General features: G+C 37.8%; 1 protein-coding gene and 1 pseudogene across 2 annotated transcripts in view; both read left to right on the top strand.

Moving 5' to 3' along the window:
- Nucleotides 1-24133, top strand: part of LOC309644701 (large ribosomal subunit protein eL19 pseudogene) — a 93082-nt pseudogene that overhangs the window by 51553 nt on the left and 17396 nt on the right. The gene's annotated exons all lie outside the window — the stretch shown is intronic.
- Nucleotides 16-24089, top strand: CD1E (CD1e molecule). Its single transcript, XM_082430187.1, is given in 8 exon segments — nt 16-15475; nt 15774-16070; nt 16647-16925; nt 17167-17396; nt 17400-17445; nt 17846-17939; nt 18070-18116; nt 18119-24089. Coding segments are annotated over 8 exon segments (1146 nt in total). The 5' UTR covers nt 16-15414; the 3' UTR covers nt 18211-24089.

The raw sequence follows: 24133 nt of genomic DNA, 5'->3' as shown, positions 1-24133 counted from the left end.
TATATATATATATTTTAGCTGTGTTCGGTCTTCGTTGCTGCGTGTGGGCTTTCTCTAGTTGTGGCCAGTGGGGACTGCTCTTCATTGTGGTGCATGGGCTTCTCATTGTGGTGGCTTCTCTAGTTGTGGAGCATGGGCTCTAGGTGTGTGGGCTCAGTAGCTGTGGCTCACAGGCTCTAGAACGCAGGCTCAGTAGTTGTGGCGCACGGGCTTAGTTGCTCCGCGACATGTGGGATCTTCCTGGACCAGGGCTCTAACTCTTGTCCCCTGTATTGGCAGGCAGATTCTTAACCACTGCACCAGCAGGGAAGTCCTACACCATTCTTAAACTTAAAAAAAAGATTTTAAAAAAATCAGGTTTTACTTTATAATTTTGAGAATATATTCCTAGATGCATAAATGTTTGCAATGTTATAGCTTCTTTGTGATTCATTTCCTCCTTTATACCTTATAATGCTTCCTTACCTCTAAGGCTACTTTGTCATAACTTAGTATATCCATACCAGTTTCCTTTTGGCTAGTGTTTTCATAGTATATCTTTTTCCTTGTTTCATTTTTATATCTTCTGTTTACTTACATTTATGCTATTTCTCTTGTGAGCATAATATAGTTAAGCCATTTTCTATTTGGTTTAGCAACTTTTGTCTTTTAATTATTTAGTTTACATATCTTCAGCATAATTACTGATATTTTGGGTTTAAATCTACCATCTATCATCTTACTATTACTTCCTTCTTTTCCTGTCTCTTTTATATTCTTTCCCCTTCCTGAGTTTCTGCCTGTTTTTTGGGTTAAATATTTTTAATTATATCATTTTCCCATTTATTAACTTGTTGGTTTCATGATCTTTTACTATTTTATTGTTTATCCCAGAAAGTTTTACATGCTTCCTAAGCTTATTAAATTCTAATATAAATTAGTATTTTACCACTTTATGCTAGTGCAGTGATCCTAGAGCACTTTAATTCCATTTATCCTTCTCCCGACTTATATGCTACAGTTCTCATATATTTTAATTTATTTATACAGCAAATTTTAAATGAATTTAAATTTAAATTTATTTAACACAGCTAATATGGATTTTGATTTATTTACCCTTTCCATTGCTTAACTTGAAGTTAGGGTTGGGGGTTAGCAATGTCAGTTGACCTAATCAAATCAGGAATTGCAATTATTTGAGTGTGAATTTCAGTCCCTGTGAGGGCTGCTCTATCTTTTCTATTTCTGATTTACTTTTACTATTAAGGTACAGGGCTTTAGAATGCCAAGTTTTAGAGTTTTAACTGAAAGCTTGTGGTGTCTACCAGGGCTTCTGTTTCCATGTAGGCCCCCAATTCCAATTTTTGTCTCCTTAGCCCCATGACTCTGGAAGGTTCTGCTCAGCCTCTTGGTTTCTCAGGCACCACTTTTGGAGGTAATGGATGCCTGTGGGTGAAGGGAATGTGGTCCCAAATGCTGGGTTCCACCTCTCAGGACTTCCTTCCTTTTCTGGATCATGGCCTCTAATTCCTCACTGTCTTCACAGTTCTCAGACATCTTCAAATGGATGATGTTTTTCAAAATCTATCTAGCTGATCTCAGCAGGATAGTTTTTCCTAAAGGATCTAATGTACCATTGCAAAACTGAAATTCCAGTGTTATTTTAAAAGTCAATAAAATTGGTTAAGATCATGATCTTGAAAGTTCAAAGATTTATTAGTAATTCAGGGAGGCAGATGGAAACTTTAACCCATGACATTAGCACATTCAGGAGCCATTATGAGGGAGACATTATTGTTTCCTCAAGTTACAGAGGTCATCTGTGGTAATAATAGTAATGATGAGGATGGTGGTGGTGGTAGTCGTTCTAATGATACAAGGAGTTAATAATGTTTAAATGTTTCTTGTGTGCTTTTTTATACATTTCTCATTTAATTCTCACAATAGTCACATGAGGAAGGTAATATAGTTGTTCTCATTTCACAGCTGTGGCTGCCACAGCTCACAGAATTGTGCAATTTGTTCAAGCAATATCCACATAAAGCAAGATGACCTAATAATACTCTTGTTTCAATTCTTCTTTTTTGTGTGATTCTAAGGGAAAATAAGAAGTTAGAATATTTTCCATATAGTATTAGAACAGGGATACAGATGACTTTGGAGTTTGAAAGTGGGCCTTAATTTGGAGAGCTTATTTACAAGGAAAAGTTAAGGAAATGAATGGCAGAGTTAGGAGTGGTCACTGAAATGGTTAGGAGAAGAGATGATAGCAGGTCCTAAAAATCTTAGTAAAATCAAAAGTATAAATGAAACAAATATAAGCCCACACAAGTATAATAAATAATGAATAAATTAAAAATGGGGGAAAGGGACAAATCTTCCTTACAGAAGAATTCCAGACTATCTATGTAGGAACTCACCTTCCAGGATGTGGTGTTTGATTCCCTGCCCTTGAACGTGGGCTGGACTAATTGTCTAACTTCTGGTGCATAGAGTGTGAGAAGTAAAGTAGTAACTTTAGTGGAAAAACCTGGCAGACACAAGCTTAGCATAGTGATCTGGATTATCATTACCAGTCATAAATCATGTTGCTATCATGTGCCTCTAACATGATGTGATGAGAAGGGCGTGTCTTGTATTCTTGCCTCAAACTCACAACCCCAAACTAATCATGAGAAAAATATCAGACAAACCCAAAGTGAGGGAAAGTCTACAAAATATGTGGCCAGTGCTCTACAAAATTGTTCAGGTCATGAAAACGAGGAAAGATGGAGAAGCTGTCACAGATTGGAGAAGACTAAAGGCCTTATCGTGTCTCTTTAGAGACACGATAATTAAATGCAGTGTGATATGATCTGACCAGCAAGCTGGTAAAAGAACTAAGTTGGCCCCTGTAGCAGTCATGGACAGAGTCTCCTTAACCATCTCAAGTCCCAAGCTGGCCCCTTTTCCTGCTTTACCAACAGAAAAATTCACATCATCCTATTGTCAACATTGACATAGTCCAACAAGTTGCCTTCATTTAGAGAGCTGAGAGAAAAAATGATAAGCACTTAAAAAAAAATGCAGTGTGATATCCTGGATGGGAACTTTGAAGAGAAAACATGAATTAGTGGAAAAATTGGTGAAATCTGAACAAATCCGTACTTTAATGATGATGTACCAATATTAATTTCTTAGTTTTGGCAAATTTACCACAGTTATGTAAGATGTTAATTTTAGGAGAAACTGTGTAGAACTTTCTGTACTATCTTGCATCTTTTCCTTAAATCTAAAATTATTCCCAAATAAAAAATTATCTTAAAAAGTCTTAGTAAAGTCTAAAAACAAACAAAAAAACCCAAAAAAGTAGCCAGAGTTCATAAAGTATGTAAACTGTTAAGATGGCCTACACAAGTGTGTGCCACATGAAATAGTGCTTAATCTGAGGGTCTACACTCTATGAAATAAACTAAGAACAACTAAAAAGAAATTCATCTGGGTGAGAGCAGTGAAAGAAAAATTTAATTTAGGAATGCATGGACAAGATGTCAATTTAATAGGAATGAAAAATGTAAAAGCTGAAATTCAGTATTACATCTTCTATTCAAATATTTTTCATTGAAAGCCTTCATGAACCTATTAAGAAGGGTTAACTATCCTGGCTGGAGATGATCAGTGTAAAGATCCTCAGGCTAATGAGAAACCAGCCTTATGCAATGACCACTCCATCTTCTGCTGTACTTCACTAATCAGTGCAAAGAATTAAGAAACAGTGATTTTTAGCCATAGAATATAAGATATCATGAACTCAGTAGTGTGGATGCAGAAGGGTAGGTTGTTGTGATGATGGATCCTCCAGACTCCCTAAATGAAGCACTGAGGTCAGCATGCAGGTGTGTCAGGGGTTCCAGCCTGGGCTGAACCAGGATTCAGACATGATGGAAGGTTTGGCAGATCTGTGGGCTGAACACATTTGAATCACAGAAAGCCATAGGGATATGGATAAAAATAGAAAGTTACTGTTTTCAGTTTCAACACTAAAACTGCTCTTTCCAAAATTAAACTAAATTAAATTAAATTAATTACTATACCAAACATCATAGAATAGAACATTTCTATCATACAGGTAGTTTTGTTAGGCAGCACTACTTTAAGATGTGGTTAGCATAACTCAAAACTCCTTAAGCTACATAACAAAAATGTAACCAAAAGGGGGGATAAAGACATGGATTTCCATTTGGAATTAGCACTTTGAGGGCCTCAGAGCATACTGTACTACTTTAGATCATACGGACCCGGTTCATATCAATACCCATAAATATAGTGGTGCATGACACACAATGACTGAGGACATGGAAGACAGAGCTGAGAAACTTGCACACAGGTTTTCAAAAGGTGGGAGCTGGATGGACTCATTGGTAAGTTCATGGAAGAATCACAAAGGTGCTCTTAGAAATAATTATTTAAGACTTTGGGGAGTCTGAAGGTAATCCAATAAGAGGTTAAGGGCAATGATCATGGCAATGTGGATTAGTGTTCTAATCCAAAGAGACCTTTTTTTAAAATTATTTATTATTTATTTATTATTTTTATTTTTGGCTGTGTTGGGTCTTCGTTTCTGTGTGAGGGCTTTCTCCAGTTGCGGCGAGTGGGGGCCACTCTTCATTGCGGTGCGCGGGCCTCTCACTATCGCGGCCTCTCTTGTTGCGGAGCAGAGGCTCCAGATGTTCAGGCTCAGTAGTTGTGGCTCACGGGCCCAGTTGCTCCGCGGCATGTGGGATCTTCCCAGACCAGGGCTCGAACCCGTGTCCCCTGCATTGGCAGGCAGATTCTCAACCACTGCGCCACCAGGGAAGCCCCCAAAGAGACCTTTTTGTACCCTGTTATTGTGGTTATCTGGGACAACATTGGCTTCATAAATTCACACGAATGGAATTGTTATCTAAATGGAAATCTCTCTGAAAAAGAATGAGACCTCAGAGAGAAAATGTCACTGAGCTTTAGAATTAGATTTGGAAGGAAAAGAGCTGGAATATATAAACCTCCTGGAAATTAACCATAGGCAGGAGTTGGCTGTGTGGGCAGAGTTGGAAGATTAAACAATTGCTGAGTAGATGAATGAAGCTTAGAAATGGCCCGTGTGATCATATTGGACTGTCTGTGAATATTCTCTCCTTTTTCCTGCACCTTTGAAAAACGGGCAACACGTTCAAATTGAAAGATGAGATTTTATTATATGGTTGACTATTGAATGCTTGAAGTTTCTTCTTCTCTATAAATACATTTAAAGCTATATATAATAGAAGTTGATGTTACTTTATACCTTCTGTTAACGTTTTATTAAATTGGTACTGCTTATTCTAATATCATTAAACTTGTAAACCAGACTTCATTGGAGGAAATACAGGAAGGTCCCTAGATGATTACAGAGTTTTCAATAGCAGCAGATTGAATACTTCCTTACATTTATACAAATGTGTTCAAGGATACTATTTTAAATCATTTCTAGGCAATTTCTCCCCATCATTTCCTCGCTTAGGAAGATTTCTTTGTCTAAAGCGACATCTTGTCATATGTTTCCAGTGAATTTTTCAGTTTTGGCAAGAAGGTAAACAAAAGGAGATCTGTGAGTGTGATTGTGGGCCAGCCCCTGAGCGAAGCAGAGGACGGAGAATTTCTTCTTAAAAGAGACCTGGCCACAAACAGTAAACAAGAAAGGAGGAAACAATTATACCATATTAAGTACCAAAAATTAAAGTTAGTTAAATATTTTTTCCTTTGGAATTTATCTTCAGGATTTTAATTTAGAAGAAATGTTATGATTTTTTAAATTGTTGTGGGGCTGTTATCAGAAATTTCTTGCTGCTTTGCTCAGTCATTGTTGTCACTTGTGGCTTCAGTAACCTCAAAATTGTAAACTGGTGTGTGGTTATTTCACCCATGTGACAGTGCAATTTCTTGTGAAATAGTAAAATTACTTTCTTCTCCAACATTTTTGCTTTATTTTATTTTGTGAATGATTCTACAGTTCTCCAAATTAGTAAGTTACTTGTAGTATGTTTAGCATATGCCATTTGGATCTTTTGATGATGCATTATGTTTTTTTTGTAGGATAGTATGTATTCTCTTCAGTATCTATCTGTGTCTATAGACCATAATGGTATTATGAAACCAAGGTAGATTTACAGAGCTATATATAGCTTTAAATGTATTTATAGAGAAGAAGAAATGTTGAAAATAAGTGATCTAGACATTCACTCAATGACCAAGTAAAGTGAATCAAAAAGTGAGGAAGAAAGGAAGTAAATATAAAGGCTGTATCATTAAAATAGAAATTAAAACATATTATAATAGAAACTACCAAATGAGACATAGACAGCTTTTTTGAAAAAAAAATTAATAAAATATAAAAGTAAACTCTAGAAGGAATGATAAAAAAGATAATACACAAATAAAGAACACTGGGATTTAAAAAGTGGGTGTTAATGGATGCAGTAAAGAGTAAAAATTAATAAGAGGAAACTATGTACAACTTCATTTCAGGTCATTTGAAGTCAAAATGAGATGAAAAATTTTACTGAAAGTTATAAATGATTCAAATAAGACCCAAAAGAAAAAGAAACCCTAAGTATATCAGTTACCATAAAAATTGAAACTGATGGCAAATTTGTGACTAATCCAAAAGGCTTCAGGCTCTTAATGATGTTTCAAGGTATATAAAATAATGGAAAACAACGGAAGTTATTTCATGAGGCTAGAATATCACAACACAAAAACTCAGCAACCTGACAAGAATACTTGAAGATAAATAAAGCAAACAAAAAAACAAAGCAAACAATGGAACCGAACACCCAATAGCTATTATCCAATTTCACTTAGGAATTTAAGTAAATTTAGATACAACATGTAGAGTTTTTACCAGGAGTGTAAGAATAATTGAACATTAGAAAATCGATTAATGTGGTTGTCTATATCATCTTACTACAAGTCTGATAAAACCCTCAATAAAGTTAAACATACACTGATGAAAAAATATGTTACCAGTTTTGGAATAAAAGAGAACTTCCTTCATATGGCTTAGTTTAGCTATAACCAACGTGTAGCAAATATAAGAGTAACAAAAATGTATAAGGTTTAACATTAAAATTAGGAAAAGGACAAGGGTGTCTGCTATTGCCATTGTTATTCAAAGTGGTATTAAAGTGGTAATTTCTAATCCAGTGTGTAAATAAAAATAAAAGGTATAAAGAAAGATGTGATTGTCATTATTTGTATATGATATGATTTTCTCTACAGAAAAATTAAACAATAGAGAAATTAACTTAAAAAAAGAATTCAGTGATTTATCTGGACAAAAAAATCAACAGGCTAAATTAATATAATACTAAAGTACAAATTTTTCCATTGAGTCCCACTTATCCAAAATGATATGCAGCAAAAACAGAACAAAAAATAAACAGAAAAACACTTTATTGGCAAGAAAAACAAGATGAATTGTTTATGACACATGTAGATCTAAAATGAATACAGGTGTTACATTTTTGCTGATTATATTCTTTTATTTGTTATTAATTATTTTTGATGTTACTGTGAATGCATGAAATGTTTCTCCATTTATTTAAATCATTAATTTCTTTTTTGGCCATTAAAAATGAATTTAATTTGCAAGCCATCATTACTAGATAATAAAGACCCATTGCAAAATGTACAAGAATATTTTGTGAACATGTGAAAAAAACTAGTTATAAATCTCATTGAGCAGATGACTTTCTGTTACATTAGCAGATAAAAATGTTGAATGGATGTTTCAGGATATAACGAAAACCAGCAAGTAATGGAACAATTGGTTTGCTTAATTTCTTTTGGGAGGGAGGGGGTGTCATAAATTTTTTTTGTTTGTTTTTTTAAGTGGGGTATAATTGTTTTACAATGTTGTGTTAGTTTCTACTGTACAGCGAAGTAGAGTTCCCTGTGCTACACAGCAGGTTCTCATTAGTTATCTGTTTTATACATAGTAGTGTATATATGTCAATCCCAATCTCCCAGTTTATCCCATTCTCTCTTTCCCCCCTTGGTGCCCATGTTTGTTCTCTATGTCTGTGTCTGTATCTCTGCCTTGCAAACAGGTTCACCTGTAACATTTTTCAAGATTCCACATAAGTACGTTAATATACGATATTTGTTTTTCTATTTCTGACTTACTTCACTCTGTATGACAGTCTCTAGGTCCATCCACATCTCTACAAATGACCAAATTTCATTCCTTTTTATGGCTGAGTAACAGTCCATTGTATACATGTACCACATCTTTATCCATTCATTTGTCGATGGGCATTTAGGTTGCTTCCATGACCTGGCTATTGTAAATAGTGCTGCAATGAACATTGGGGTGCATGTGTCATTTTGAATTATGGTTTTCTCTGGGTATAGGCCCAGTAGTGGGATTGTTGGGTCATATGATAATTCTATTTTTAGTTTTTTAAGGAACTTCCATACTGTTCTCCATAGTGGCTGTATCAATTTACATTCCCACCAACAGTGCAAGAGGGTTCCCTTTTCTCCACACCCTCTCCAAATTTATTGTTTGTAGATTTTTTGATAATGGTCATTCTGACTGGTGTGAGGTGATACCTCATTGTAGTTTTGATATGCATTTCTCTAATAATGTGTCTCTTGGCCATCTGTATGTCTTATTTGGAGAAATGTCTATTTAGATCTTCTGCCCATTTTTTAATTTTATTTTATTTATTTATTATTTATTTATTTATTTATGGCTGTGTTAGGTCTTCGTTTCTGTGTGAGGGCTTTCTCTAGTTGCAGCAAGTGGGGGCCACTCTTCATCGCGGTGTGCGGGCCTCTCGCTATTGCGGCCTCTCTTGTTGCAGAGCACAGGCTCCAGATGCACAGGCTCAGCAATTGTGGCTCACGGGCCTAGTCGCTCCGCGGCATGTGGGATCTTCCCAGACCAGGGCTCGAACCCGTGTCCCCTGCATTGGCAGGCAGATTCTCAACCACTGCACCACCAGGGAAGCCCTTCTGCCCATTTTTTGATTGAGTTGTTTGTTTTTTGGATATTAAGCTGCATGAGTTGTTTCTATATTTTGGAGATTAATCCTTTGTCAGCTGATTTGTTGGCAAATATTTTCTCCCACTCTGAGGGTTGTCTTTTCATCTTGTTTATGGTTTCCTTTGCTGTGCAAAAGCTTTTAAGTTTCGTAGGTCCCATATGTTTATTTTTGTTTTTATTTCCATTACTCTAGGAGGTGGGTCAGGAAAGATCTTGCTGTGATTTATGTCAAAGAGTGTTCTGCCTATGTTTTCCTCTAAGAGTTTTATAGTATCTGGTCTTACATTTAGGTCTTTAATCCATTTTGAGTTTATTTTCGTGTATGGTGTTAGGGAGTGTTCTAATTTCATTCTTTTACATACAGCTGTCCAGTTTTCCCAGCACGACTTATTGAAGAGACCATCTTTTCTCCACTGTATAGTCTTGCCTCCTTTGTCATAGATTAGTTGACCATAGGTGTGTGGGTTTATCTCTGGGCTTTCTTAGATCATTAATTTCTCTTGACAATGTTTTTTGGTTTTCAGTCTATACGACTTGCATTTCTGTTATTAAATTTGTTCCTATGTATTTTATTCTTTTTGAGGCTTTTGTAAATGAAATTGTTTTCCTAACTTCATTTTTGGATTATTTATTGTTAGTATATTTTGGTATATTTATATTTTGTCCTGCTAGGAATTTATTGTACAGTTTCAGAATTTCCATTTAGTTTTTTTAAAATTTTCTATTTCTTTAATGATATTCTCTGCTTGATGCCTCATTTTTGTCATACTCTCCTTAATTCTTAAACATGAGCTTTACTCCTTGAACTTATTTAATGTTCATTGTTTACCAGTTTGAAGTTTTTCTATGTCTAAAACTTGAGCAACATGAAAGACAATTTCTGTTGATTTCTTTTTTTCCGCTGTGTGTAGTCACACTTCCCTCTTCTTTTCATGTTTCCTTTTTTGTGTTGAAAAATGGATATTATACATTATATATGGGTTCTGATCTCCCCATGTTATTCCGTCAACTCTTTGTTTCTTCATATTTTTGTTTAATGACTTGCCTGTGCTAATCTATACAATCTGACTCTTCCATAGTATTCGGCCACAGATTTCTCTAATTTTCTTTTCTCTTTCTTTATTTTATTTTATTATTATTATTATTATTATTATTTTTGGTTACTCTTGTTTTTCTTTTTAAGCCTGGTTTCTTAGAGATCCCTCCTATGTCAGCATACTTAATAAGGTCGTGCTCAAACACATTGAGCCAATATAGCTTCTACTCTTTGCCAACGGATCTCCGTTTGAACTGGGGAGTGTACTCAAATTTCAGGAAGTTTGCAAGTCAGCCCTGACTTTCACTTTCCCCTCCACTTTCTTGTGTCTCCTCACAGCATGTGTACAAGCCTCGTCTTCATCCAGGGACCTGCAGAACATTGGGGTTGGTTGTTTCTGGCTCCTTTTGAGCGTGCATGCAGTGTTGCACGTGTGTGCATCCTTCCAGACCAAGGATATGTGGCAGATTATCCATGCCCAATAAGGACATCTTACTCATTGGTATCTTTTAAAATTTTCTGGCTAAAGTGCGGGTTTGTTGCTCTATCTAGTGTTATATCCTTAGACTAACTGGGAAGTTAACATTTTCCATCTGTTTGCTTTTGAATTTGCTATTTCAGTGATGCCCCTGGGTTTGGGTATTGTCCTTTCTTCTCTCTAAATCAAGTTAGCCATCTTCAGCAGGGAAACTTCTGATGTTCAGGGCTTTCCCTGCCCTAGTAGAACTGCATTGAAGGTACTGGGCATGGGAAAAAGATGGGAGCAGCCCGGGTTATAACCACACCTGTGCTTACTCCAGGTTCAAGAGTTTTTCTAGAGTAAACACTTCTTAATTTGTTGTATAACTTTGATCCATTTCCACAGACTCAGCATGGTTGTTTTTGAAAATATTGTCCAGTTTTATCATTGTTTTTGGGGAGAGGGTTAGCCAAGCTTGTCAACCCACCATTCTGGAAGTTCCCCATACTAGAGAAATTAGGGGGTATGAACTGCTGCAGCACCTCTTAGACTTCATGGTATTAAGATGCATTCTGATTATTCCCACTTACCTAAGGGGGTTTGGTGTTATGCACAGAAGCAAAAAACTTCAACAGAGGCCTAGCTGGATGTTTAAAAGAGCTTTGGTTGTACAGCAGAAATTAACACAATGTTGTAAATCAACTATACTTCAATTTAAAAAAAAAAAGAGCTTTGGAGGCCTCCTGAGTGGTGGTGGGTATAGCATAAGTGAAATATTCAAGCTTTAGCTCACATCTGCTTAACATGGTGGGGGTGGGGGAAGAAGTCCCTATGTTACCCAGACATTACATAAAAGGCTGTTATTCTGAAAGTGTTGGCTGACCAGCCTAGATGTAAACATGGTACAACATTTACTAGTGTACACTCTGGGATTCAGTGCATAATCACGTCCACATTTTTTTTGTACATTTTTCAGGAAAACATATATTGATATTTAAATCAGAGAAGTAGATTTTAATGATATTTGAGAAATTTTGTGTTACAAAATACATGTGAATTGTGGCCTTTTAGTTTCTCAGATGGGATATAATCCCTCTATGTACCCGGTCTTTGCATGTACTGTGGTTTCTTTTCAAGGTTAATGTCTGTTCTTTCCTCAGAATGCAGGTGTGTTGTCACTTTCTGGGAATCCTCCCTTGATCTCCCTGACTTCGTCCATTTTTCTTATCATTTCTTACCATAGCACTGTGTACTTCTAAATTCATTGTTTATGAGAGCTGTGCTTATCTATTCATCTGTATTCACACTAAGCTCCACCAGGACAAGGACTATATCCCTCCTTCCTTACTCTTTTCTTGCTCTATCATTATATTGTCAGCTCTTAGTAAAATGTCTGGCATATAGTTAAGTTCTCAATAAATATTTAATGAGTAAAGGAAAGAATGAATAAATAAACAAATTCAAGAGACTTGAACATTTTCTGTGACACAGATAATATTTATTAAATTTAACTTAAATATATAATTTGAAAGAGAGGGACAGATTTACAGTTTTCTACACTTCTTTCTATGATACCATGTGCTTGGCAGGTTCTGTGTTATCCATAACACCTCCTTGCAACAACCCATGTGCCGTGAAACACCTGAATACCTCCCACTGGAGCCTTAATCCAACATGACCCAATCTGAACTGTGCGTCTCCATGCCATCCTTCCCAAGCTTGTGCTGTGTACCTTCGTGAATGGCCCCACTTTATCTCCTCCTGGTCATACTTCTTTGCTTGATTACTCCTGATGACCTCCAAGCTATCTTTTGTTATTTCCACACCTCTCCATTCTCACTGCTACTACCTTTGTCCAGGTCACTAAAGTCATCATCCATCGTAGTCTCATCACTCTCTGGTACAATCTCCAGTGAATCTCCTTGGGATTAAGGGAATTTTCCTAAATGGCATTTTAACCACAAAACTCTCATGTTTAAAATCCTTCACTTGCAAGAAAAATGAGACAGTTCTTCAGTATGGCTCACATATCAGGTCTTACCAACATCTCCTGCTACATCTCTTTTCTTTTCTCTGGTCCTTAAGCTCTAAAATCCACTTTTCTCTTATGATACGTTTCTACACATCTTCCACCTGTTTTAGCACTAACTGTCTAGCATGTTTTACTTTGTGGTAAGGCAAATACTCCCTTCATTATTCTTTAGCGAAAAGAGGTAGGATCCTAGGATCCTGTGCTTTAATTTTTTCAGATAAAGTTGAAAATAAATGTTTCAAATCTACCTGAACTTTCTGTAGAACTAAGTGGCTACTACTCAAAATATACCCTTGCCTTCCTCTGCTTTTCTGTGCAGATGATGCAACTGATTCTTCAGTTTGTAGCATGAACAAAGGAGGTGGTATTGGAGGTCTAGTTGCCCTAGTCCCTGATCTACTTCTCCTGCAAATACACTGCCTGTTTTCAGGCTGGAATATCTCCCTAGGCAAACATATCACTCTGCTAATAGAGAAGTTCTTGGGTTATTGTCATATGACAAAATGTCTTGCAGCCTGAAACTCAGTAAAACCAGTGGTAATAAATAATCTACTTAATTACCATCATATTTTGTATGTTTTCATTTATATTTATAGCATTTGCAGGCAGGCATCCTCTTCTATTAGTATTATTTTCCTTCTGCATATGTTTTGGGCTGTGGATTTTGAAGCCATTTCATCTGCTTTTATTTTTGAAGGGCTTCTTTAAAATTTCTCTTCAGCAGTTGGATCCCTTCACTGTTTTCCAGCATGATAATGGATTCATTCATCTTTTATTAGCACACATTTTAAAACATTTTAATTGTTTTAGAGATATGAGCTAACTGTGTTCTCTGCCACCTTGATTTAAGGTAGTTTTCTATAAACATCATAATTGAAATAATTTTTCTAATTGACTCCATTTTATATTGTGCTCTTATGGTCTATATAATATGATTTGAAATACAGTAATCCTTATTTCTCTCCTTTCTTTTCATCTCCCTTCCCAAGTTTTGATGAATTAATATGGAATTTAATTCTTCAACTATTATTAATTTTTTCTGAAATATTAAACAAATGTGTTAAATTTTACAAGTTAATTTTAAATGCTTATTTAGAGTTAACTATATATTTTATAAATCATTTTATACCCGTATTCTTGTATCATTTCTTGAATTCTTTATTGAGGAAATTTTCTGGTTTTACTCAGATAATTTGTTTCATAAAGGGAGTTATGTGGCATATTGTTTGACTTTTTGAGTTCAAATATGGATTAATTTTGCCCTCATGGGAGAATGAAAATTTGCCTGAATGAAGAAATTTAGAATTATCTCATTACCTCAGAGTTCTGAAATATTTCCCTACAGCATTGCATATGAAATATCTGAAGCCTGTGTCGTTCTCTTCTATGTAAGTAGCCAGTATATGTATCTGAAAGTTTGTGAGGTTTTTTTTTTTTTTTCTCTTTAGAATTCAGAAACAATAGCAGGATAAGACTGAGTGTGGATCTTTTTCAACAATTCTGATCACTATTCTGTGAGCTTTCTCTATAATAAAAGTAGAGGCTTTATGTTGGGTTTTGTTTTGTTTTCACTAAAGAAATTTTCTCTCTGAAACCTTAGTGTCTGGCAAATTTCTTGGCACCCAGTGAGCATTAACTAATGTCACAAACAAAGGTATGGTGTTTCAACTGCCTTGAGGCTGCCACAGCAAACATCAATGAAAGGAACCCAAATAAACACTCAACTCAGTTATTAATTCTCCCGTGCACACTCCAGTCCCCTAGATTCACTTTCCCACCTCCAGTGGAACTCCTCTCTAGTCAGTGACCACCAACAGGACACCAATGCTCCCAGGCCATGAACTGTGAGGGGAAGGCTGCCTGCCCACCCCTCATACACAGAGTGAAGCTTGCCCACTGACTTGTAGACACACTCAACTCATTTGGTGTAGGGGCGAGGATCCAAGGCCCCTGTATACTGACCCCAGATCAATTCACACAACATGAATGGAAATCCACCTGCCTGCCAGCTCACCACTTCCAGGTTAAACCTGGTAATAGACCCTTCAACAGTGACAACTGGTCTGAGTGGGGAAACTGAGCAAAAGGGCATTTTCTATAGATTATCTGATAACCTGTACTGTCATTGTTGTTTCTTTTCCATTATGGATTATGACATTTGCCTGTGGATTGTACCACTACACTCAAAATGCCTCGTGTCTTCTGATAATGATTTTGAGAAGAGCAGAATGAAGGGACAAAGGGGGACTGAGGGGGGACAGGGAGAACAAGCAGGACAAGTGAGAGGAGTGAGAATGGACTCCAGAGGGAAAACAATGGGTCAGTAGAGGAAGACAGGGAAGACCAAGAAGAGGGGGAAAGGGAGCCAGGGAGCAGACAGGAGGAGGAGACCACAGAGGGATAAGTGGTGGGGAGACTGCTGGAAAGGCCACTGGGCATCACTGATCACCTTCCATCACTTCTTCTCACAGAAGAGGACATTGAGAACCCAAGTGTGGACTTGATTTCTCTAAGACTAAAAGACACTAAAATTTCCAGCCAGACCACAGACTGCAGCCTTTGCCATGAGCCAGGACTGGGTGCAACCGAGAGGGTCAGGACGATGCAGGCAAGAGCAGGAAGAAAATCTGGACCGGACAGTGTGAGAAATGGAGGGGAAATGAGAGACTGTGTGGGAGGCCTGTGACTGCCGGAGGCTGTAGGGTTTCTCCGACAAGGAAGTGGGCAGAGGGAGAGGTTTTGTGCGTTGGTGTGCCAAAGGAAGTCAGATGAGAGGGAAAGAGGGTTGAGAGGGGAACTGTCTCTGAATTCTGAGGGCAGCTTGCCTGCGGTGGCATCCTTCACCTAACAGAGCTTCAATGCTCCTCCTCCTGCCTCTGCTCTTCAAGGGACTTCTCTGCCATGGGGCAAGCAAAGTGGGTAAGCTGATCCCAGGTGGAAAGATACCTGTGGTTGTGCACTGCAGGATGGAGAAGTTCTGGGGAGGACCTGGGGGAAGAGGGAGTAACGCTCCTACAGAATGCCCTTGGAGTCTGCCCGCCAGGCTAGTTCCAGGCAAAGTATCCTTGGCCGTAGTCTCAGTTAATCTCTCTGATTTTGGGGTGAGGATGCTGGCCCAGGGGGGAGGGTGTGAGACTATATGCAACCTGTTTAACCATATCCATAAAGAGCCCCTTTATGGGGCTCTCTTCTCCTGTCCTTTCATTCCCTCTCTCAGCTCCACAGGTCTTAGGACCCCGTCATTCGGCCGCAGAAGAGCCCCTCTCCTTCCACGTGCTCCAGATCTCCTCCTTTGCCAATCGCAGCTGGACACACACCCAGGGCTCAGGCTGGCTGGGTGAGCTGCAGACTCATGGCTGGGACAGTGTCTTGGGCACCATCCGCTTTCTGAAGCCTTGGTCCCAGGGTAACTTCAGCAAGGAGGAGCTGAAGAACATCCAGGCATTCCTGCGGTTGTACATCCATAGTTTCCCTCGCGAAGTGCAGGCCTTTGCCAGTCAGTTTCAGTTTCAATGTGAGTTCTTTGTTCCAAGCTAATGTTTGCCTGAGGGCTCCGACCATCTTCCAAAGGGTAGATGGCTTATGTACCCTGACTGTCTTCCAAACTTCCTGATCTTGTACTTGTCCCCTTTTGGTCACTCTCTTCTCTGCTGCACCCTTCACCACCATCCCCACTCTATCCCCCTCCTCTACCCCCATATACACAGCTCTCACACTCCTGAATATACCCTCATATTCTAGACCTTGAATAGTTGTCTCTTCTTGATCTTCTGCCCAGCACTCCTGGTCAGCCTTTCCCAACCAGGATTCTGCCCTCCTTTCTTCCTGGCCTGAGTGTTTACAGGATTCAACCTGTACCTAACCACTCCCCAGTCTGCTCTTCCAGACCATCTTCTGATTCTCTAACAGTCTTCCCATCTAGCTCTTCCCCTTCAGTATTTCAAAATACCTTTATTATCTCAAAATTTTATTCCCACAAATTTCCTCCTTTTTTCCTGCCACATCTCTAGTCTTCCATGTGATCCCCCAGCAAGTTTTCCTTCCCTGTAATTCTTTCCATATTGATTCTCTCTTTCTTGTCCACCCACAGACCCCTTTGAGCTCCAGGTATCATTTGGCTGTTTAATTCATCCTGGGAAGGCCTCAGAAAGCTTCTTAAATGGGGCATATCAAGGATCAGATTTCCTGAGTTTCCAAGAAAATTCCTGGAAACCGTCTCCAGGAACAGGGAGTCGAGCTCAGAATGTCTGTAATGTGCTCAACCACTACAAATTTATTAAAGAAATCATTCAGAGCCTTCTCAGTGACACCTGCCCTCGGTTTCTGGCAGGCCTCCTTGAAGCAGGGAAGTCAGAACTGCAACGACAAGGTGAGCCCAACTCTCTCTCCCCTCTTATTTCTAGTGTTTCAACTCTTGTATTTGAGTTTTCTACCCTTTATCAACTTTTTGAATCACATAATAAGCTAGAGGGTGAAAAGTATGGGTTTAGAATTGCTTCCAAGAAAAGAGAAAGAAGTGATTACTCAAACTGCAAAGGGACCCTAAGTCACTGAGTTGTGGCCTAGGGTACCCTCCTAAATTTCATTTCTCCTTATCTTCTCCTTTCTAGTGAAGCCAGAGGCTTGGGTGTCCAAAGGCCCCAGTCCTGGGCCTGGTCGTCTGTTGCTGATGTGTCACGTCTCTGGCTTTCATCCAAAACCCGTGTGGGTGATGTGGATGAGGGGTGAGCAGAAGCAGCCAGGCACTCAGCAAGGAGATGTCTTGCCCAATGCTGACGGGACTTGGTATCTCCAAGTAACCCTGGACGTGGCGGCTGGGGAGGCGGCCGGCCTGAGTTGCTGAGTAAAGCACAGCAGTCTAGGAGGACAGGACCTAATCATCCATTGGGGTGAGAAAGAACTGGGGCCCAGCTGGGAGGTGATAGTTTTCTCATAGTCCAAGGGCTAATGAGTGAGGAGCTTAGGAAGTGGCTAGGATGCTATGCACAAGAGGATACAGGTGGGGGAATCCAAGTAAAGAAGGATGGAGCATGACAGCAGCTAAATTTCAAGAAAATGCAATTAGATTAGAGGTACTAAAGAGAAAAGAAAGATGGACCTATTGATTTGGTGAAAGAGAGAGGGAGTGGGCAGAGCAGGGACATAGACTCAGGAAGAATTGAAATGAGAGTCCTGGAAAAGACAGAAGAAAGCTCTGGGGAGGTGCCACTATTGTGAAATGAGAAGCATTAACTGTGGTAGAATAGAGAGTACTTTATAGATTGACTTCCTTACTTTATCCCCAACTAGTTGGATACTCCTACCTTCTGATATTGATCTGTTTGATGGTAATAGTTTCCCTGGTCATGTTGGTTATAGTTGACTCATCATTTAAAGAACAGAGGTGAGTCTTTTCTTGTTTTGGCTCTTCAACTTCTTATCAACTCATTTGTCTTTCCTCTATTTTCTTTTTCCCTTTCCCCTTTCTCTCTGATTTCCCTTATTTGAGATTAAGATCCCATTTTCCCCCACAGCTCAAATCAGAACCTCTTCTCTGCCCATGTCTCCCACCCTGCCTTTCCACAGGAGTCGATACCCAAGACCCCAGGGGTTCAAGACATCAGCTCTGCTTGGCACAGGAATGGTGGACCAAAAACAGACTCTTAAAGAAATGAAAACCCAACTCTGGCGTCATTAATTTTACCTTCCACATAAAATCCCTTTCTGATTTTGTTTAAACATGACTCATAGCTATAAACAAAGCATGATTTTGTTAAAGCAGCTTGTTCTGGTAGAAATCCTCATCCCTTTGGAAATCTGTTTGTTTTCCCCCCATCTTCCAGCAATATCTTTCTGCTTCGGCCACTCCTTCATCACTATTGATCCTTCAAACTCTAATTCAGATGCCTCTCTCTTAAGAGCTTCCCTGGATCGCCCAGTTGATGGCTCTTCTCTATGCCCCAAATTGGACTGTTCTTCCTAAATACACTCATCTCTTCCTACTCCAAACAATAATTTTTATGTTTTTGTGCTTTTTTCTCATTTGCTTGAAAGCAAGATTTATGTGTTTGTATTTGTGTCCATGACCAAAAGCCTTACCTGGACTAGGGCCAGCTTCATGGGCAGGTGACCTGTGCAGTTGTTGCCATCTTGAAATCCTACTCATTTTTGAAGGGGAGATACTGCCTTTTTATTTTATACTGGTCCCACAAATTATGTAGCTTGTTTGGCTTGAAAGGGATATTTCTCAATAAATGCTGACTGAAATAAATGTATTGTCAAATAAAATGTCTTAATCCCTTTCCTCTTTGGCATCTTTGCATCATTTGGCTGTGTTCTTATTAAAACTCGTTCTCTCTCCCTTTGTCTCTCATCAGAGGTGAAGGAGACAGGTACGTGCTTCAGACTTCATAGCCATTGGGAGATTCGTGCACCTTCAGAGATATTTAAAGAAAATAGTAACACATTAGAGTGTCTCCTGTCAAAGAGAGGATGGGGTTGGACTGACATTCCTGATTCTTTGAGATTGTGTGTTACTATATGTGTCTTTGTGGATATACATATTCAGGGGATAAATTCATATTTTGGGAAGTTAGGAAGAGAACATGGGGATTGAGGATAATTTTCATGGGCAGAGCCAAGCAATGAAGGAATAGATTGATCAGATGCCAGCTAGTTATATGTTTACTGTTCTTTATTATTTTGATTTATGATTATCATTATTACTTATACTTTGTTGTCTCCTTAATTTTTTAATATGGATTTAAAAATTATCTAATGGCTTTAATTGAGATCCATTTGATTGAGTCTGTTGGAGAGCAGGAAGCTGTTAAGGTGCAGTGTTCATACTGATGTCCAGGTGACATCTTCCCTTAAATGAGATAATTGAGCAGATTGTATAGATTTATTAGAGGGAATTTAATATTCTGTATGGGATATTTCAAGTGAACAGATGGGGTTCTACGGTCACTTATCCAGGCTGTACTCTCACACATGAACAAAGTAATGGGGCCAGCACTCTCCCTATCGAGAGTTCATCATCTACTGAATGCCATGTTCAGACAGCCTATCTAGGGGCAGGCCACCAGAGTCCAGAGAGCAAGGCAGAATTTTAAGGGCTTTTGGAACAATAAATAAAGTCTATATAAGTACCACACGCTAACCGATTGTGCTACTGGAGCTCCACTTAACAACTTTTCCTTCAGTTTCAGTTGTTTGGCCAAATTAGCTAGTTAGGACCTAGCAGCAAATGAAATCATATAAGTTGCAAAGAAGTCACATAAACTCAATTTGAACTCAACATGTTAAAAGACCTAAAAAGTATTCTCAATCTCTGTCACTATTAAAAGTGACCCAAACACTATTGGCAGCATATTTGTTTACCACTAAAATGTTATATGTGCCACAGAACCCAGATTCTACATTTAAAGAAATTCCTTTAAATGTAGTTGTCAATGTATAAATTACTTTAGGGGAGGTAGTTGTTTCCATTTTCTGTCAAGAAATATCTAGGCTACCAATATTTTTCAACTGAAGAACAGCAATGATTCTCAAAATATGAAATAAAGTATTTAGTTACAAAGCAAAAGATGTGTGAATGTTATAGTATATGTTTAATTTTTATTGCTTTTATTAAGTAGGAGTGTTACGTACATACCACACATTTTATTAATTATACTTTCATTCGTATGCGTGGCTATTTGTAAGCAGGCAAGACTAAACAGAGGAGATAAGCCAAGTAATCACAGAAAAAGTACACATTGAATCAAATATAGGAAAGATTGTTTACCAGAAATCATCATATAATAATAACCAGGTGGAAAAGGGGTCTTACAGTTAATCATCATAGATGGTTACACATAATAGCCAAATACAAAGTTCAAAAGTGTGTTCCAACATGAATTAGCCAAATATTTTAGAAAGAAGAATTAACTATGCAAATTAAATATTCATATCCTAAGACATGTATATTTTAGATGTCTCTACTAATTATATTAAATACATTGTGTAATAATGTAATGGATACCATAATATACAATCTAATGGACTAAGTAAACACAACATAATGATAGTATAATCGCTCAGGTAATGCCAGCTTCTCACAAGATAAAAAAATGATAATTTCTGGAAAGACATGATGTTTAAAAAAATTTTAAAAAATATATAGAAGATATAGACTTAAAAAGTCCATGGTACAATACTTAGAATTTTATTCTTGTCGCCTGAGAACTTGGGTTTGCCTCTTGGTGGGTGTTGAGCCAAAAGACACAAACAAGCCAACGATTGGGAAAAAGAAGTATTCATTACTTGCAGGAAGTAAGGAGGACACCAGGGATCTTTCCTAAAGCAGCGTCTCACTGAACAGCAAAATTGGGGAAGTTTTAAGCTAAGAGTACATGTACATTCGTAAACGGACTTGGGCAATTGAGAGTCCAAGCTCTAGTTGATTGAAGTCAAGAGGGTTAGAAAAGGTCAACATCATCTTCCCTTAGGTTCCAGTTGATCTGGTGGTTGAGGGGGGTTTAAATTCTGCAAAACAGAAACACAACTGGGAATCTTTACAACTGATGTGTTACTTTGCTATTGTTGCTTCTCTTACCTGGTAACAATTTGTTCTTTTGTTCCCTTAAGATCATTATTACTGAGACCTGTTCAAGGACAAGCATTGTGGCCAGGCTTAGATCACAAAATGGCTTAGGCCAAAAATGGCTTCTCTTACGTCAAGAAAGCCATGCCTGGTTCTCTTTCTCTGGGGACCCCCTACCTTATCTGCTTACATTCTCAAATATACTCAGCTGAATCTTCATTACTTTAATCCATATCCTTATTCATATAAACTCCCATTAAGTTTTCACCTAGGTTTTGCCTTCCTAGTGTTTCATTGATTTTTACAAATTTCACATATTCTAGGCTTTATAATTAGCTGTATATTTAATGCCTGCATGTATAGAAGGATTGTGAGGGTTTAATGTTTGAACATATTCAAGTTTTATTACTGAAATGACTTTAAGCCAGCAAAAATTTTAGTGAGTTTTCCCATTGACACACAAAAGCCTCATTGGACCTGAAAAATATACATCAACAGGTTCAAATTCAAATTCTGAGATGCCAGCTGTGCAGACATTAGGTCAGAAGAAAAAAAATAAATAAATGAAGCAAACAATAGAGATACAACTTTGTCTGAAGTTGAAATAACATGTTTTCACCCCCCAACAACTAACGTGAAAGCATAAAACTGTGTCAAACAGAGATCTGAAAGAACACAGAAGATCTGATTTTCAACATTGCCAGGGGATTGCCAGGGGATTTCCCCCTTGCCAAGCTGTAAACAAAGCTGATGACCCAGTTCACCCATTTCTTACTTGGGGGATGATTTATTTTTTGACACAGAGAAGAGTTTTGGCAGGAATGAACTATGATGTTGTCATTTTAGAGAGGTAACTGGGTCTGATGTAGAGAATGGATTTAAGAGGTCAATAAAGAGATATTTTCAGTGATTCCTCTGTAAATTGAGAAAGAACTGAACTAAAGCAAGGAGAGAAGATTAATCCTGGCTGCATAATCTAACCTAAATGAGAAGTTAAACAACATCACTGGAGAAAAAAAAAAAAAGAAGCCAGTCTGTATCAAGACAAAGAAGAGTTACTTTCTATGGACTTTACCTTCACACTTCCTTGAAACTTGCCAGAAATTTTGTCAATAGTTGCAACATAGTCCCAGCAGTCTCTGTGATGGAATTCAGGGGATGCTCAGAGCCTCTATTGGGCCCACAGTAAAGTGTGCCTCAGGACTATCTTTATGGGATGAGAACTATTGAAAAAAAATTGTCTTTAGGGGCCCTAGGATAACAGGCTTGAAAGTATCAATAGAAGCAAGAGAAAGTTAAAGATGATTAGGGATTTTTTCTGGTTAAGAAAATAGAGAGGGTAATAGAAAATTTTCCAATTACTTCAGTTTAAGCGTTGCTTGTGATAAAGAAGGTGGCCCCTATCCTTAAGGAAAGTAAGAAGGGTTTCACTAGAAAAGTGATAACATTTAATAAATAACCTGTTGGTAATAAATGCGTCTGAGGAAAATGGGAGAAGAACTAAAGACATTTTAAGTATTTCAGCTAGAAATTAAAGAATATAAAACATTGAAAGAGAACTGGTTAAAGTAATTAATATTATTGTAAATGTCTACCTTTGTCAAATATATGACAAAATTTTAGTTTTTCTCCAAGAAAGAGGTTGTATCCACAATTTAAAAATGATCACCCCCCAATAAATGGGTCCCAGGGCATGGACTTTTAGTGTCTGAATTAACCTTTCCGTTACATGGAGTTTTCTTCTAAATGAATTTTCAGTTCATGAGATGCTTCCTATTAACCTAAGCTGAAAGCATAATATCTATCTCTATTAATTAATCTGCCTGAAATTATGTGTCTGAAATGACCTATGGAAGAAATGTAACTCACAGGAACAGAAAGTAGGATGGTCGTTGTCATGGGCTAGAGGGTGGGGGAAGTGGGGAGTTTCTGTTCAATGAGTACAAAGTTTCAGTTATACAAGATCAAAAATTTCTAGGGATCTGCTGTACAACATTGTGCTTATAGTTAGCAATACTGTACTGTACACTTAAAAATTTGTCACAAGGTTAGATCTCATGGTATGTGTTTTTTTAATCAAAAATTTAAAAAACAGACACATGCATAGAAGGTGTCTATAAAAGTGCATATTGTTTGTTGCATCAGGGTAGTGTTATTGTAGTGAATGCATGTGTTCACCACACTGCAGTGCATATAATACACTATGTAGAGACACAAGAATGAAAGATGTTTCTAATAGTCATAGCTGTGCATATGAATCAGAACTGTCCTATTTCAGTGGAAGATGTGTTCATTATATTGTGATGTATGTAATAAACTATGTGAAAACACATGTTTAAAGAAAGGATACCAATGGTTATGGAGCAGGATTTGGGATGCTTTTTCTTTTCTTTTCTTTTTTGAGTTAATTTGGTCCTAAATGGTTTTTGAGTATAAAGACTTATTTGATAAAAATGCATGAAACTTGACTACAGACTAATTTTTAATGAGAGCCAATTGTACTTACAAAATATTTTATTACCATTCACAGACATGCTTAATATTTTATTTTATGTGTTATTTTGTTCTGCTATTAATCACAAAATGGCCAGATGAGTAGAAGAGTTCATGTGGGGAGTGTGTACATAAGGAGAAAACATTATTTTTGTTTAGATTTTAATTTATATTTTATTGTGGCCACATGGTTTTATAATGCATGTTTAATATTTTATCACTAAGTAAGATGACTCGTGTGTGTGTGTGTGTGTGTGTGTGTGTGTGTGTGTGTGTGCATTTAAAATTAGGGGAGGCTGAATGTCCAAGATGACAACTAATAGGAATTTGCCAGGCACTTTTTGAGTGCTGAAAATAAGTTTTAGAAAAGGGGTCTGTGATTGTGAGGATGAGGCATGAGGCAGCCTTAAAAAAGGCATGGAAGTGTCATTTCTTCCTAAAATCTATTTTGTCACACACACACACACACACACACAAACAAACAAACAAACCCTGGGAACGTGAGACCAGTGGGCCTT

Source organism: Balaenoptera physalus (assembly GCF_965194825.1).
Source record: "Balaenoptera physalus genome assembly, chromosome: 1".
Lineage (NCBI taxonomy): Eukaryota > Metazoa > Chordata > Mammalia > Artiodactyla > Balaenopteridae > Balaenoptera > Balaenoptera physalus.
Note: the sequence above shows the minus strand (reverse complement) of the source record. Positions and strands in the feature narration are given on the sequence as shown.